General features: G+C 47.7%; 1 protein-coding gene across 1 annotated transcript; it reads right to left on the bottom strand.

The window, feature by feature from the left end:
- Window positions 1–8,236: 8,236 nt before the first annotated feature.
- On the bottom strand, window positions 8,237–16,137 carry LOC144128462 (tubulin beta-4B chain-like). Its single transcript, XM_077661888.1, has 5 exons — window positions 16,002–16,137; window positions 10,826–11,070; window positions 10,477–10,676; window positions 8,536–8,969; window positions 8,237–8,382 (listed from the first exon to the last, which is right to left on the bottom strand). Exons 1-5 carry the CDS (start codon window positions 16,135–16,137, stop codon window positions 8,237–8,239), a joined length of 1,161 nt encoding a protein of 386 aa, XP_077518014.1.
- Window positions 16,138–17,826: the final 1,689 nt, after the last annotated feature.

The raw sequence follows: 17,826 nt of genomic DNA, 5'->3' as shown, positions 1-17,826 counted from the left end.
TCGAAGTGGAGCGCTCCTCGTCTCCGCCACCATGCCGGAAGGTCCGAGTGAACCATCGCAGCCCATCCCTGCCACCGTACTCTGTCACGGGGTGCAGCGCCAGCGTGACCCTTCTCCATTCAGTGGCACCGATGACCAAGACGTCGACGATTGGCTGGCCTCCTATGAGCGCATCAGCACTTACAATCGGTGGGACGATTCCGTGAAACTTAGCAACGTCCTCTTCTACCTAACGGACGTTGCCAACCTATGGTTTCGCAACCATGAGGCCGATCTTCCCACCTGGTCGTCCTTTAAAACGAGCTTCGCCGACGTTTTCGGCCGCCCCGCCGTCCGGAAGCTTCGCGCCGAGCAACGTCTTCGTGCTCGATCTCAGCTCCCTTCCGAGACGTTCACAAGCTACATCGAGGACATCGTTGACCTGTGCAAGCGTGTCAACCCCTCCATGTCCGAAGGGGATAAAGTCAACCACATACTTAAAGGCATAGCCGATGACGCTTTCCAGATGCTGCTGGCGAAGAACCCCACCTCCGTCGCTACCGTCATCCAGCTGTGCCAAAGCTTCGACGAACTCCGAAAGCAACGCGCATCTACGCGGCAGTCCGGCGCGCCTGCGGGGGGTCTTGCTGGCTTGGCCCTTGGTGGCTCGCCTGCTGAGCAGTCCCTGTTCATGCAGCAGGTTAAAGACTTCATCCGCGAAGAGATCGCTCGCCAGCTTTCTCTGCTGCATCACATTCCCGACCCCGTCTGCCCTCCGCACGACCAGGTGCCATCTCTCACGCCCACTATCCGTCGTGCTATTCAGGAGCAGGTCGCTGCAGTTCTGCCATCCAGTCCCCCACCTCCTCCTGTGGCAGCGCCGCTCACCTATGCTGAAGCAGTCACCGGTACACGGCGCTCGCCCACCTCTGCCGCCTACCCTAGCAGCCCGGCCTTTTATGCTCCACCGCCGTCTATACCCCCGCCGCAGGTCCCGGTTCGTCGACCCCGCCGAAACCCTACGAACCCCTGGCGTACCGAGGACAATCGACCGATATGCTATTCCTGCGGTCTTCCGGGCCATGTCGCACGCTTTTGCCGTCAGCGATCTCCTCGTTCTGGCGATTTCATGCGCAATTTACGCTACGATTCCGGGCCGCCCTTGCCTAATGTCTCTTCTGCCTCCTCTACACATCGCTCCCAGTACCCTACTCGCCGCTCGCCTTCCCCTCGTCGACGTTCCATTTCTCCGATGCTCCGCCGCCCGGACCCTCTCCCAGAGGAAAACTGACTGCCGCAGTTCAGGAGGCAAGAACTGCGTGTTTTGCCAACTTTTTAAGTCCTCCGTGTTCTCCTGCTAACGTGATTGAGGTGTCTGTTGAAGGCGTCCCCGTTCTCGCGCTCGTCGACACGGGTGCTGCAGTGTCAGTAATTAATGATGCTCTTCGCCGCAAACTTCGTAAGGTGACAACGCCGCTGTCTGACTTTTCACTACGTACGGCCACCTCTCAGCGCATCCACCCCATCGCAGCCTGCACGGTCCGCGTTTCTATCAACGACGTCGCCTATACCATCGAGTTTGTTGTGCTGACCGCCTGCTCTCACGATGTCATCCTCGGCTGCGATTTCCTCTCGACCCACCGTGCAGTGATTGATTGTGCCCGTGCGGAACTTGAGCTTTCTCCCCTGTGTGATGTTTCGTTGTGTGACCTACCTGTGCGCTCCGCTAAGCTTCTTGTAGCTGCCGACACCGACATACCTCCCTCCTCTTCAGCCCTCGTTCCGCTCCGCCCCGACTCTTTCCTCAGCGGCCCTGTTCTTTTCACACCTACCGCAGCAGCCACTCGCCATCAGCGCCTCCTCATTCCATTCGCCGTTGTCTCGATTTCCGATGGCCACTGCTCCATCTATGTCACCAACCCATTTTCTTGCCCGTCGTATGTTCTTCGCGGTGAATGCCTCGGCTCTATTCTCCGATACCCGTGCCTGCTCCCCAGTTACTGCCTTAGCCTGTTGTGCGACAGCGCCCGATCCGATTTCCACGACGTCTTTCGTCGTAACATCGCTCCCGACCTTCCGTCCGCTTACCGTGACCAAATCTTGGAACTTCTCTGCCGCTTCCGCAACTCTTTCGACCTTTCCCAGCCCTCCTTGGGGCGTGCATTGGCCGTCTCTCACACAATTGACACTGGTACCCACGCTCCCTTGCGTCAGCGACCGTACCGAGTCTCACCGAGCGAGCGCCGCGTCATCCGTGACAATGTTGACGACATGCTTCGGCGCGGCATAATACAGCCTTCTCACAGCCCTTGGGCCTCTCCTGTTGTCTTGGTGACGAAAAAAGATGGCTCCATCAGGTTCTGTGTGGACTACCGCCGTCTCAACAAGATCACACGCAAGGATGTTTATCCTCTACCCCGAATCGACGACGCACTGGATTGCTTGCAGGGAGCGGAGTATTTTTCATCCCTCGACTTACGCTCCGGCTACTGGCAGGTCCCGATGGTAGCGAACGACAGGCCGAAAACCGCTTTCGTCACCCCAGACGGCTTGTATGAGTTCAATGTGATGCCATTCGGCTTCTGCAATGCTCCAGCCACATTCGAAAGGATGATGGACACTATTCTCAGTGGCCTCAAATGGGAAACTTGTCTGTGTTACTTAGATGACATTGTCGTTTTTTCCAAAGATTTTCCTTCCCATCTGCACCGCCTTCAGCGCGTACTCACTAGCCTTACTGACGCCGGCCTCCAACTAAACTTGAAAAAATGTTACTTCGGTGCAACGAAGCTCACAATATTAGGCCATGTCGTCTCCAAAGACGGCGTTCTTCCTGACCCTGCCAAACTTCGCGCCGTCGCTGACTTCCCCAAACCAACCACCTTAAAAGAACTTCGCAGTTTTATAGGCTTATGCTCATATTTTCGCCGCTTCATCCGAAATTTCGCCAGTATCATCGCCCCTTTAACGCAGCTTCTTGCCGGCAGCCCGAACCTTTCGTCTTGGTCCCCCGCCTGCGATACTGCGTTCAGCACTTTACGCCGCCTGCTGGTCTCTCCCCCCATCCTTCGCCATTTTGATCCCGCCTGTCCGACAGAAGTTCACACTGACCCGAGCGGTGTGGGCTTGGGCGCAGTTCTTGCCCAGCGAAAGCCTGGGTATCCGGAATACGTCGTCGCTTACGCCAGCCGCGCCCTCACCAAGGCGGAATCAAACTATTCTGTCACAGAAAAAGAATGTCTCGCCATCATTTGGGCAATTGCCAAGTTCCGCCCTTGCATTTACGGCCGGCCCTTCTATGTCGTCACAGACCACCACGCCCTATGCTGGCTATCCTCCCTCAAAGATCCTTCTGGCCGACTCGCCCGCTGGGCTTTACGTCTCCAGGAGTTTGATATACACGTCATTTATCCCTCCGGCCGCAAGCACTCGGACGCCGACGCCCTTTCTCGTTCACCACTCCCATGCGAGTCAACCTCTGCCCTCGTCTGTGCCTACGAATTCTCTTCGTTCAACATCCCTGATATGCTCTCCGAACAACTGAATGATCCTTGGATCACCTCGCTGCTAAACTTCCTGAACACTCCCTCGCCGCATCATTCGACCCGGACCCTTCGCCGCCAAGCCCACCACTTCGCCGTTCGTGATGGCCTCTTATACCGCCGTAATTACCTCCCCGACGGCCGGAAGTGGCTGTTGGTCATCCTTCGACACCTCCGTGCTACAATCTGTGCCTCTTTTCACGCCGCCCCACAATGCGGCCACGCCGGTGTACTGAAAACATATGCTCGCCTTCGTCAGCGATTCTACTGGCGAGGTATGTACCGCTACATACGTCAGGACATTCGGTCATGCACCGCCTGCCAACGTCGCAAGAAACCTCCCCACTCCGCCGCCGCTCCTTTGCAGCCGTTACCTTGCCCTGGCCGTCCCTTTGACCGCGTCGGCATTGATCTTTATGGCCCGCTTCCAACTACTTCGGCTAATAATCGGTGGATCATCGTTGCCGTTGACCATCTCACTCGTTACGTCGAAACGGCGGCTCTCAAATCTGCTACCGCGAACGATGTCGCACACTTCATTCTACACAGTCTTGTTCTTCGTCACGGCGCCCCAAAAGAACTTCTAAGTGACCGCGGCCGTGTTTTTCTCTCGGACGCCGTCGAGGCCCTGCTCAAGCAATGCCAAATCGTTCATCGCTACACCAGCGCCTATCACCCCCAGACCAACGGCATGACTGAGCGGTTCAACCGCACTCTGAGTGACATGCTCGCCATGTACGTTGACACCGCCCACTCCAACTGGGATCAAGTGCTCCCGTTCGTCACGTACGCGTATAACACAGCTACTCAGACAACAACGGGGTTTCCTCCTTTCTTCCTCTTATATGGCCGGGAGCCTACATCCACCATGGACACCATCCTTCCTTATCACCCTGACCCTTCCGAGACCACATTACTCTCCGAAGCTCACCTGTATGCCGAAGAATGCCGGCAACTTGCCCGCTCTTTCACCACACAGCAACAATGGGATCAGAAGCACCGTCGGGATTCCCCGGACCCTCCAGCGTCATACCCATCTGGCGCCTTCGTTTGGCTCTGGGTGCCTTCCTCCACTCCCGGCCTCGCCACGAAACTACTGTCTCGCTTTCACGGACCTTACCGGGTTGTCCACCAAACTTCTCCGGTGACTTATATCGTTGAGCCGCTCGTTCCCTCTTCGGACCACCGTCGCCGGGGGCGCGAAACTGTGCACGTTGAGCGCCTCAAGCCTTACTATGACCCGCCCATCCTCTCATCTCCGTAAGTCGCCAGGATGGCTCCTTTTTTCGGAGGGAGAGTAATTGTAATGGGACCGACAGGCGCAGCGCCGCGAAGAAGCGGACGAGTTCAAGCGGGACAACGAAGAAGCAGACGAAGTGCAGTTGGGTTTTTCGAACGACGCCTGTGAGTGTGCCCGTCGTGTCGCCGGTCAACCAAGACCAACCGACCTGTGCTTCAAATAAACGCCTTGACAATATATATATATATATATATATATATATATATATATATATATATATATATATATATATATATATATATATATATATATATATATATGCCTAGCATTTCCTGTATACTGAGAAAGAATTTATATATATATATATATATATATATATATATATATATATATATATATATATATATATATCTCAAATTCTTTCTCAGTATACAGGAAATGCTAGGCATCTCATGGCAAGGAAATATGCTACAGATTAGAAATTACGACCTACACTGCGCTCATCATCCTCGTCCGTAGCGTGTGTATATATATATATATATATATATATATATATATATATATATATATATATATATATATATATATATATAGCAAGCGGCTCTTTTAGGGGGAGGGCCATACAGTCTGCGAGTTATACATGCTAAAAAATTTATATTTTGCGCTTTGCGGTCCATCTGTATATATGCACTGCACGGCATTTTTTTCTTTTTCAGCATCGCTGAATGTGGCACAAAGTTCGCGAAGCTTACTCTATTGCCACGTTTTGTGATGCTTGAACTGCGCCAAATATAATTTTATGTGCTGTTCGCACTCCTGATTCTGATAGTGTATGTAACGAGTGCGGAAAGTCTAGTTTTTTTTTCTTGGCAGCCGTCTCCAGACTCATACATTCCAGAACCCAGTTATGTGTAGTCTTGATTATCCGTCACAATATTCAAATGTGTGCAAGCTATGTCACCACAACGCGGATCTCAACCATATATATTGGAAATGCCCTTTTGCCCCCCTGGAGGGAAAAAAATTCTGTCGCTTGACCAATGGGAGGCTCTCCTATTCACCACCGATCTGATGATTCAGACAAAGGTCGTACAACTGGCCGAAGACGCCGCCACAAGCCAGGACATTCTGGCTGTCGTTTAGGCGAGGGGCCTAAAGCCTCTCAAACTGTTGGAAATAAAAGTTTTACAATCCATATGCAGCCAAAATTGTGCGTTGCGGACTATACACTGCGTGCGGACTGTATACCGGATATTACGGTAAGGCGATAAAAATGCAACGAGTTCCAATCCAGTAGTGCACGAGCTGTCGCCGAATTTCGCGTGACACTGCCGCGACCTGGATGCTATTTGACCACGAAAATCCTCGCAGTCGCCGACGGCAACAGATGGCACAGATCCTTGACAGTAACCTCGACTCGCAGACAATCAGTCGTAATTACACCAGCGGTAGCCCCATCGAGAAGGCTTCCCAAATATTCCGCCATGGGGGTACCAGCTGAGAACCACTTACCATGACATGGGCTCTACACGCCGGGAATCAAATCACGAACGCCACAGCTCGCGGTCATAAAACCAAGCGGTAGTCGACGAAGTGGGAACCTATCCTGTAATGCAAACGTACTACGGAGACATACTTGAGCCCCTCAGGGACATCAGGAAGCGCTTTCCTACCTGCCATGCAAAACTTGGAAGGATCACTTAAGCTTCGCCCTAAGGGTATAATGCGGTAGCGCGATCGGGTAATTGGTTAATTACCATATATGCAAACGGTCATTCTCTACTTTGAATCCAAAAATACTTGGGCATTCAATACCTGGGCAATCAAGAGCTTGCGATTTTTCACTCACAACACCGAAAACACGAACATCGGCACTGGATTTTCGGGTGAACGGGGCCTTTACAGCTATCACGTTAAGAGCTGGTGATGCTGACGCTAAACTGCTATAGAGACAAAGAGCTGTTTACCCCAGGCCCTCGCCGGAAATAACGCTCCCGCCTCCAACCATAGGGCTTTCAGATCACGAAAGCTCGCGTGGCTTCCAAAGCACCTACCCTCCGTTTCTGTGAACACCACGCTAAGGAATTCTGAATCAATAGCGCAGAATTCAACGCGGGCAATGTTCGTTGAGTATTAAGGGTTGAGGGCTCCTCACAGTGGCGAATCGCCAAAGCCTTTGGCGACGAACCTTTCTGCGCTGCGTCCCGGGTTAGGGCTATGCCGCTCACAGAAGGACGAGATATGGGCCTTGTGGTTCGATCGCTACAGGTTCAGCAGCCCCGAGGAGTTCGACTATCGCTGAACAACGAACTGGTCAAGCAGCCTCAAATGCTACTTGATGTCCTGTGGGCGTCTTCTCAACGTGTTTTCCTGCCCTCAAGTAGAAGAGCCTCTCAAGGAAAGTGATTCGATCGTCCTAGTATTGACGAAGATCCCGTCACTGAAATTGTTAAAAATCGTAAAAATATGAGACAAAAGATGATGGCTAGATAATACGCCAAAAAAACTCAGTCAAGTAACACTGAGAATAATAAGCAAAATGTATTCTCCGTAGCGATGTTCTAAAAACCGGCTCGTCTCATATCAGTTTCGACAGCACAGAGAATTTGCCACATCATCAGACAGGAAGTATCCGAGACCAATAATAGCTCATGGTGGTAGTGGTTTTATTAAAAATAATAGTAAAAAGGAAGGAAAAGATTTTTGCTAGCCCCGGCATCTGCCATCGATACTGAAGCACCTGAGCTGGGGCAGCGGAAATAAAGGACAGCAGGCAGAATGGAGAAATGAAATGAAAGAGGTGAGGGGACAGGAGTAGAGGACAGGGGGAGAAGTAATATGTACAAACTATTTACACAATAAGTAATGTGTCCAGGTTGTGCGCGTGATTAGTTCAGTTTAGAGAAATTAAATCACACACGCGCACAGCACTGTGTAGGTTACAACTGGAGTGGGGCGTCCAGTTATTAATCGTTCAAGGTAGAACTCGCGGAGCGTTCGGTCACTGCGTGTAACTACCTGACGGAGAACAGACGGGACGTCAAGCCCGTGTGTTCGAGGAATGCACAGAGGCTCACCAAAGTTCGCTCACGAGTGCGCGCACTGCCCTGCGGCCACAATAGCGTCTTGATGGAGTCTGGTAGTATGCCATCAAAACTTGTTTTCCTTAAGATCACCTTGCGTTCACTCTAAAAGTGGTTCGATGAGAAGATTTTAACAGATTTTAGAGTTTCGTCAAAATGCCGAAAACGCCGGTCACACGGCTATTTACAGATGTGCGCACATTGCAATACAGTAAGGTTTAGCTGCTTTGCGTGACCATCCTTGTGACGCAGTCCGGGCCTACGAGATACTAAAGTGCACAAGCACCTGGCTCAAAAAGAAGGATCCATGACAAACAAACACTTTATTGTAAAGCGAAAGAAAAAAAGCACTGCACACAAAAAACTAGGCCTCTGCCTGGGTCTCCTCGAATTCACCCCCCGTCCTCAGCTGTGGCTTCGTGGTACTGCTGGTATTCTGACACCAGGTCGTTCAAGTTGGACTCTGCCTCGGTGAACTCCAACTCGTCCATGCCCTCTACGGTGTACCAGTGCAGAAAGGCCTTGCGGCGGAACATAGCTGCAAAAAAAATAATAATATATCAAGCAGGCGGGGTCACACTCCTATAACTTTCCCCGAAAATGCGCTGTTCCAGAAAATCGACAGCAATGGGTACCTACAATGAAAGCATGTGCTTTTAAGAAGCACTTTCAAATCAAACACGATGGTCACCTGTAAACTGCTCGGAGATCCGCCTGAAAAGCTCTCGAACGGCTGTGCTGTTCCCAATGAAAGTAGCAGACATCTTCAGACCTCGAGGCGGTATGTCACAGACAGCTGTCTTTACTTTGTTCGGGATCCATTCAACGAAGTAACTCGAGTGCTTGTTCTGGATGTTGAGCATCTGGTCATCGACTTCCCGCATGCTCATTCGGCCTCTGAAGACTGCAGCAACTGTCAGGTAACGACCGTGGCGGGGGTCGCAAGCAGCCATCAGGTTTTGGCATCGAACATCTGTTGCGTCAGCTCCGGCACAGTCAGAGCCCGGTACTGCTGGCAGCCGCGGGACGAGTGGAGCAAAGCCAGTCATGAAGAAGTGGAGGCGAGGGAAAGGCACCATGTTAACGACCAGCTTGCGAAGATCACCATTCAGCTGCCCAGGAAATCTGTGAGAAATGGGACGGTGCTTGATTAGAAGCCCGCTTAATTCACAAGGGGAGAGAGAATTTACAGAGGTATGTTGGGCGCTCTTGTTTGGGAGCAGTCAGAACAAGATTGTGGTAAGATTATGGAGCAGCTACAACGATCAGTGGAGGCATCTTGTAGAATGTCGTGATTGTTGCCGCTGCTCATTCAAAGCTTTTGAATATCGGGTCATCAAATTTGAAATTCAGTTCTCTTCACGCCAGTGCAGACAACGAAGCCCAATGAAAGAACGAACTCATGGAAATTTCAGAAGTGACATAGTTTACACTTTGCCAGTCTGTTCTAGAGAACATTAAAACTGCATGCCTGTTATTTGCCTCAGCCAAATTACAACGGCGGAGAAACAAACCAGCTCCAATAAGATAACATGATTTCTTCTGTTGCTGGTTTCGATTCATTGACAAAATCACAAAAAATAAAAATGGATTCTTCACGTGGTCACTGCTTCGTATCCAGCTTCAAAGGTTATACAAATTACTACATTAGGAGAACATCGATGGGTATTAACTTCACCGGTCTGCCGGTTGTCGTGGCACTTTGAAATTATGTGATCGTTCTCCAGGCCCTAAAACACCATCCCCCAACAATGGCAACCAGTATTTATTCCATACTGACTGCTCAGCAGGCCAATGTGGTACTCTGCTCCCAACTTCCTCAGAAAGTGCCACTATTTATCGAAGAAAAACTTCCATACCAAAACGTGGGAATTTGTATTCCCTTTTCCCGAAGAGAAAACGGGGATAACTGATTTCACTGTACGTGAGGCTTTATATGGAGGTCCTGTACGCTAGGATTAAGGAGCTGAACGAGATAAATGTGAGCTTTATAAAGGAGAAACAGTTCAAAAAGCATTCTCCACTGACACACACCTAAATTATTTCCAAGAGATTTGAGATGTTTGCTTTTTGAACAGAGTAGTCTTTCATCATTTACAGCGCGAGGCCTTAATTTACATTTTCGCCTCATGAGTTTTCTGAGGTACAGTGGTTAAACACGGCCATTTTATTCCCAATGTGTGCAATCGCATGCCGTAGATTAGGCGCCGCTCCATTATTCCCGACGACAGCCGCCTTCTCGTTATTGCTCGCGCTGCCGAATTCACTTTCCTTGAGGTGCTTTTCAAAGCTTCCTTGAGCAGCTGCTTGGCTGGCTATAGAAGGTGCGGTGTTTGATAGTTTTTATGCGGACGGTGAGGGTGCTTTTATTTGTTTTCTAGCTCGTCATTGTATTTTCTGAAAATATTGCCACCACATGCACTTTATACATGGTGATTAGCTGTAGTGTATTACTCTAAATATTTTGTAAAAGACCTTGGCGACCGCAGTCTTTGCAGTGCTTGTTCCATAATGAACCGATCACTGCCGTCGGAACTAGCAATTCGGCGGATGGTGTCGACCTCTTTGGGCTCTTTATGAACATGCATGAGGCGCTTAAGTGACCCCTTGAACGAAGCTGCGAAATACTTACCTCAGGCATGTGGTCACACCCGACATCGTTGCAGAAACCAAGTGGTTAAGGTCTCCGTAGGTGGGAGTCGTGAGCTTCAGCGTCCGGAAGCAGATGTCGTAGAGTGCTTCGTTGTCGATGCAGTAGGTCTCGTCGGTGTTCTCCACAAGCTTATGCACTGACAAAGTAGCATTGTAGGGCTCGACGACAGTGTCCGAAACCTAGAGGTAGCCGCAGGAAGAGAATGAGAACTTTGTGCATAACGACTAATCAAAATTCAAGGAAGACGCCTTATAAAGCAAGGCCGAAATGTCATGTTTGATTTGTTTCAAAGATACTGAAATTGGGTCCTGCAGATAATGTCACACACCTTTGGAGAGGGCACTACACTGTAGGTGTTCATGACGCGATCGGGGTACTCTTCACGGATCTTCGAGATGAGCAGTGTGCCCATGCCAGATCCAGTACCACCGCCCAGGGAGTGGGTCAGCTGGAATCCCTGCAGGCAGTCGCAGGATTCCGCCTCCTTGCGCACAACGTCGAGCACCGAGTCCACCAGTTCAGCACCCTCGGTGTAGTGGCCCTTGGCCCAGTTGTTGCCAGCACCACTCTGACCTGAAGGGGCTGGTTGTGAAAGGCGTATACTTGCACAAACTGTATCCTGAAGAAAATCAGTACTGGAATATGCAATAAAGGAAAGCCACTATCCAAACACACTTCACACAGCAGCCAGAAAGGCAACAAAAATTGACTTAAGTGGCCTGATGGCCGTAGCCAATAGGGGGATAAACACCGCATTTCTTAGGTAAAGATAAGTTTGAATAATATTAGGATGCTGTTACGTGTGAATTAATTTAATGCTGTGACGTGTGAATTAATACTTCTGTTCCCATGCCCACGGGTGTGCTTTGATGTTGTTTGTGAATGTGTTTCAGTGATTTTCCTGCTTTTGCGCTCTGGCGACATTGAATCTAACCCGGGTCCTACGACTCGCTCCCTTGACATAGACAACCTGCCAGACAATCCGTCTGAACAAATGAAAGTTCTGTTTAAGCTGCTCAAGGATGTACATTCTAGTACGTTGCTAAGCTCAAAAGATCAGGTCGAATTAGCAGCTGATATAAAAGACATTAGGAGTAGTTAGAAGAACATTGAATCAAAGTTAGCTGGCATGTGCAAGAGGCTTGATGAGGTCGAGGAAAAGGCAAAGAAATTTAGCGAAATGGGTCAATAACTTTCATCTTTTAAAAAATCTAGAAGACCAACGCATTCGAAATGATTTGCTGCACTCTCGCCTTGATGAAGCAGAAGCTAGATCGCGACGTGAAAATTTAATATTTAGGGGTATACCATGCGGAAGAGACTTGGGCAGATACTGAATCTAAACTCCTGGAAGCCATGTCTATATGGTTGTCGAAGTATGTTCCTCGAGTCCAATTCAACGTGCACATCGCCTCGGCGTTTTTTCAGAAAAGAAGTGTCGACCAATCATAGCTAAATTTTTGGACACTAAATTGAAAGACAAGATATTAACCCTTCGTAACCAGACAAGATATTAACCCTTCGTAACCAATTCAAAACAGATAACATCACTATCAGTGAAGATTTCTCACCTGCTAAGCGACAGGCTCGAAAAAAACTTTTTGAATTCGGATCTAATCACGCTGGCCCTCGCTCTTTAAGATACGATATAACAAGCTGCACATCAATAAAAAATGCTTCATGTATAACCCTACCACGGACACTGTTGAAGAAATCGTGGCACGTGGCGAATCCTCTGCATTGGAATCGTCTGCATTGGATTCCGTAGCTGGATCTTCCGCTTCACCGTAGGGAATCGCGAGGGGTAGTGGACAGTTGTCATCATCGATATCAGTTCTTTATACTAACGTCAGAAGCCTACTTAACAAGCATACTTCTTTATCTTGTGCCATAGACACATGCTCAGCTGACATTATAGCGCTAACGGAAACCTGGCTCCCAACGCATGTGTCAGATTCCGAAATCTTACATAACGCTCATGCTATTCGGTATATCGTTGCGATAGAACAGCCAAGCGTGGCGGTGGTGCTTTACTTGCCATTTCCAAAGACATTCCATCTTCATGTATCCAAGTCTTCAGCGAACTAGAACAAATTTTTGCGTCAATAGTGATAGGTCATCTCAAATTGGTTATTGGCGTCTGTTACCGTTCTCCTTCTTATTCGTCTACATTCACTAACGAACTTCACGACGCTATAAATCTTGTTCGAGCACGATTTCCTTCATCACCGCTTTTTCTACTGGGGCAGTTTAATTTCCCAACTATTTTATGGACTGCTCAGCCGCCTTCTTCATCTCCCCCTTGGCATCAAGCTAAAGAATTCTTAGAAGTATGCGCCACATTTTCGCTAACTCAGTTACAAAAGCCACTAGGACGGTAAATAACGCTTCGAACATTCTCGATCTAGTTCTAGCAACTAATCCAGAGTTAGCCACTGACATAACATATCTTCCAGGCATAAGCGATCACGTTCTGCTCGATTTTCGCATTAGTATACCACGTACAAAAGCGAGTAAAATAAAAAAAAAAATCATTCTAGATTACAAACGCGCCAACTTTACCTCTATTAACAATGAGCTGGGCACTTTTGTTGATTACTTTATTGCAAACTCAGACTACTGCTCTGTCGAGGATAACTGGATATCTTTCAAAACAAAGGTTCACGAACTAACTGATAAGTATATCCCAAAGCGCATCGTCACCTCTAATCCACAAGCACCATGACACAACTCTCACATCAGACGATTATCTAACAAAAAGGAACGTCTATGCCGCCGCGCGAAGCTTTCACCATCTAATGCGCAATGGGCGAGGTACAAGTCTGCTTCCGACGCTTACATCGACGCGATTAAACTTACAAAGAATAACTTTTTGTCTGCCACATTACCAACAATTTTGAAAACGAGTGTTAAAAAATTTTGGCGCGTTATACATCCTGCGAACGACCCATTAATTAGACTACAAGACGCCTCCGGTAAACTTATCCCCAATGATCTTTGTGCTTCCATGTTGACACATTCGTTGAAAGCTTTTCCTCCATTTCAAGCGTTAATCTTCCATTCATACCGCACCACAGGTTCCCGACAATGCCACCCAGATCTGTCGATCCACCTGGTGTAGCCAAATTAATCGAATCTTTAAAAAATGATTCTTCACCTGGTTCTGATGCGATTAGCGCTAAATTCCTAAAAAAATACTTGCGCTTATAGTTCAGTTATACTAACGAAACTTTTTCAACAGTCACTCGACACAGCAAGCCTTCCTATCCACTGGAAAATTGGGAAGGTGGTTCCACTTCACAAGTCCAGTGGTAAGCACTGCCCTCAAAACTTTCGTCCCATTTCGCTCACCAGCACATGCTGCAAATTACTAGAACATATCATTTTCAAGAATGTCGTTACCTTTCTCGATGAGAATTCATTTTTCACACCTGCGCAACATGGTTTTCGTCAAACATACTCCTGTGAAACTCAATTACTTGCCTTTACTGATAAGCTATACCATATACTTGACAACTCATCTTGCGCTGACTGCATTTTTTTGGACTTTTCCAAAGCATTTGATAAAGTATGCCATAAATTGCTACTACATAAACTGAACCATCTTAATCTCGATCCTAACGTCTTACAATGGATTAATTCTTTCCTTCTAAACCGTTGGCAATTTGTGCATGCTAATAACACTAATTCACCGATTGCTAACGTGCTATCTGGTGTTCCACAGGGATCGGTCCTTGGGCCACTCCTATTTTTAATCTATATTAATGACCTTCCTTCTGCCATATCTTCTAACATTCACCTTTTTGCTGACGATTGTGTAATATTTCGGGAAATAAATAACGTCAACGATACTGACACTCTCCAGTCAGACCCTAATTTGGTGTCACACTGGTGCACTACTTGGAATATGAAATTAAACACTAATAAATGTAAAGCATTGCGTGTTTCCCGGACATCTAACGCTCTTCCTTCATATTATCTTGATGGCACTCCTCTTGATTGGGTAAAAACATATAAGTACTTAGGAATTCATATCACTCAAAACTTAACTTGGTCTATTCATATTGACTACGTGATTAATAACGCTATCCGCATGTTAGGATACTTACGTCGCAAAATCTCTACCGCTCCCTCATCCCTTAAACTTCTACTCTATAAAACACTCATACGTCCTAAACTAGAATACGCAGCATCAATATGGGACCCTACGCATGAAAACCTCACATATTCCTTGGAATTAGTCCAAAATAATTCCGTTCGCTTCATTCTTTCAAATTACAACCGTACGGCAAGCATCACAGCCATGAAATCTTACGTCTCACTCCCACCGTTACAATCTCGCCGCAAAATTGGTCGCCTAACGCTATTTCACAAGCTATATCATCACGTTGCGCTTCACAACTATTTTATGTCACCCCCCAATACATTTCACGTCGCATCGATCACCGCCACAAGGTTGGCATCCCAACATGCCACACCAAATCTTCTTTTCAGTCTTATCTTCCCCGCACATCTGTGGAATGGAACCGCCTTCCCCCCGATATTGCAGCCATTCCTGATAATAAAATCTTTCATGACGCTATAGCTAATATTGTTTATTCTGAAGAAAGTTGATTGTGTTTTATCTGCTTCCACTGTATTGTATACATTGTTTCTATACTATATACGTTTTCTAGATGTTATTTGTTTTATTCTGGAGGAAATTTATTTTGTAATACCTATTTTCACTGTATTCTATTTCATTGTTGTTTATCCTAAACCCACTCCCCTCTGTAATGCCTTTGGCCCTGAGGGTACAATAAATAAATAAATAAATAAATAAATAAATAAATAAATAAATAAATAAATAAATAAATAAGTTTTCAGGCACATAAAGACTATAACAAGTGATGGCTATGTTTCACTCGGCCTTCAGGACTCAATCTCGGCACTAAGTCACTCTGGTAAAAGAGCTATGTGGCAGACAAGACGAGGACAGAAGGAGGCTCTCTGCAGGACCCATCTTTTATCGCTGTCCTAATTTTTTTTTGCACTCTGCCATATTTCTCCCGCTGAGGACTACATCAAGTCATTAATTAATATGTCACGTACCCGTTTTGCTGGAGTGATGTGGGGCGTTGTGTTCTGCGGTGTACCAACTGCGGATAGAATCTCAATTTGGAAAAAGCACATATATTGCCACTCTCGTACTTACGCCCGTTTCGCTGCACATTAAAGTCGTGTTGAACCTTCAAGCTTACGCGTGAGTCTTGGGGACCCTTCTAACGGAACTTATAAAAGTGACTTCATATTCAGAAGTACTTGTATTTGGGCGTGTTGGTTCATATCTTTTCAGGTGGACACAGGGGCGCAACAAAAACACACGGACATAGAAGTAGACAGGGACAGGGTTGCGCCCCTGTGTCCACCTGAAAAGATATGAACCAACACGCCCAAATACAAGTACTTCTGAGGTATATTTCTTCTGCATCGGGCTCTTTGCTTTGTGTTCAGCCTTCACCTACCCATGCTCCCCTGCTCATCGCAAGCATTGTGGCCACGACCTGCCGAGCCAGGCTTCTTGGGTTCTTCCAGCGAAAAGGCCTCATTCCAAGTGAGGTCACTGGCCTGTTCGGTCTTTTCAAACCGTCCTTCGGTCATGCCAAAAGAGTATGCAAGATCCTCCGGTCCGAACTATGGAACCAAGTGAGGTTACTTCAAGACCTTCTACGTGCGGCATGCTATGCCCAAAACCAGGAGTGGCTCGCGGGCATCAGACACCGCCAGTTCATGAAGCTCGCAGTCCAGACAACGGAAGTTTGGTGGAAGTGCTCCATCAACCAGGCGATAAGACGCATGGAAGAACTGAGGAAAGTCAAGATGAAGGCACCGGAACGCCAAGATGTGCTAGTCTTGGGAGGAGCCGAAGTACCGGAAAAGTTTGCGTCCGTCCTAAAGGAGGGGCCGAAATTCAGCGTCCCAGCCATTCTCAAGCCTCACGAATGGCTGTCCCTGAACCGACGACTTGCCAACAGAACGGAGCAAGAAAACCAGGAAAGGTGCCTCCTGGACGGCATCGACACCATCACGAGGTCAGTCAGTAATAGGAGTACTCCAAACCACCGATCCGATCCCACCGCAAGGGTTGTTGCTTTTTTCAAAGCCAATTCGCTCGAGCTTATGGAGGCAGACAAAGAAAGCGGTTTCGTCATTATTCCGTCAGGCCTTTTCAACGAAAAGGCAGTTGAAGCCGTCACCAAGTCTTTTAAGACAGTGGAAGTGAAAAAATCTTCAGTGAAGAAATGTGCCATGTCACTCTGCGAGGAACTTCAACTGCACAGACTAGCCGGCGCCATTGGGAAGGCTGAAGGGAGTTGTTTATCGGTTTTTTTCACCGCAAAAACCCACAAGAGCGGCATTCCTTTTCGGACCATAGTTAGCGAAAAGGGCACATGGCAAAAGGAAGTCAGCCAGTTCCTGCTCAAGCACCTCAGGACACTGCAAGATGCGGACCCTTATGCCACTAAGAACTCTGATGAAGTGATAGCCTTTGTTCAGTCTGCGATGGATAGTAAGCGCTCGTCCCTGTCTACTTCTATGTCCGTGTGTTTTTGTTGCGCCCCTGTGTCCACCTGAAAAAATGACTTCATATTCAACTCAAAGGCACTTGATTTCGAGGCTGCATGAAACTGACTGGCACTTGGACTGGATTGAACCCAACAAAGGTACGCAGTGCGTACAGAGATATGGGCACAAAGTTTAGCCAGTTCTGCGCATTAAAGTTTAGTCTATATCGTGCGCTCTTGTGAGTGTGCTGATTTAGTGTGCTTTAAGATGAAATGGTGCAAAATTAAATATGTTGCTTCAGGAAATGACGAGCAACCCCTTACCGAACACGAAGTTTTCCGGCCGGAAGAGTTGTCCGAAGGGTCCCGAGCGGACGGCTTCCATGGTTCCCGGCTCCAGGTCAACCAGGATGGCCCGAGGCACGTATTTACCTCCTCAAACAAAATATAAATATCACTTAAGTGCAACAAAAGTACGTTTGTGTGGTTACAAGCCATGCGTGCATCACAAAGAAATAAGCAAAAGATGCAAAGAAAAGAGATCCTGCTAACAATAAAGATGTGACAGCTGATAAAAGCAGCACTATAATAGCCCTAGACCCCCTCCCCCCCTCCAATCCTTAAACAGCAGCTTCAACAATATTTATTAAATTTGGTTGGAGTAGCAAAACCACTTACAATGTGATTAGGACAATTTAAATGCATTAAAATATAGTTACTGCAATTAACGTTGCTTTAAGCCATTCTGTTCTCTATTACTAAACGTTTAATGCGGTACATGGTA

Source organism: Amblyomma americanum, chromosome 1 (genome assembly GCF_052857255.1).
Source record: "Amblyomma americanum isolate KBUSLIRL-KWMA chromosome 1, ASM5285725v1, whole genome shotgun sequence".
In the NCBI taxonomy this organism is placed as follows: Eukaryota; Metazoa; Arthropoda; class Arachnida; order Ixodida; family Ixodidae; genus Amblyomma; species Amblyomma americanum.
This window is presented reverse-complemented; position numbering and strand designations above follow the sequence as displayed.

What these genes read in the sequence shown, in the direction of transcription:
- LOC144128462 (XM_077661888.1), bottom strand. Translation starts at nt 16,137, where the DNA reads ATGACCGAAGGACGGTTTGAAAAGACCGAACAGGCCAGTGACCTCACT. An exon ending in GTGTAGTGCCCTCTCCAAAG is followed by an intron (nt 10,677 to 10,825) that starts GTGTGTGACATT and finishes GGCTACCTCTAG; the next exon opens with GTTTCGGACACTGTCGTCGA. An exon ending in GGTGTGACCACATGCCTGAG is followed by an intron (nt 8,970 to 10,476) that starts GTAAGTATTTCG and finishes CATTTCTCACAG; the next exon opens with ATTTCCTGGGCAGCTGAATG.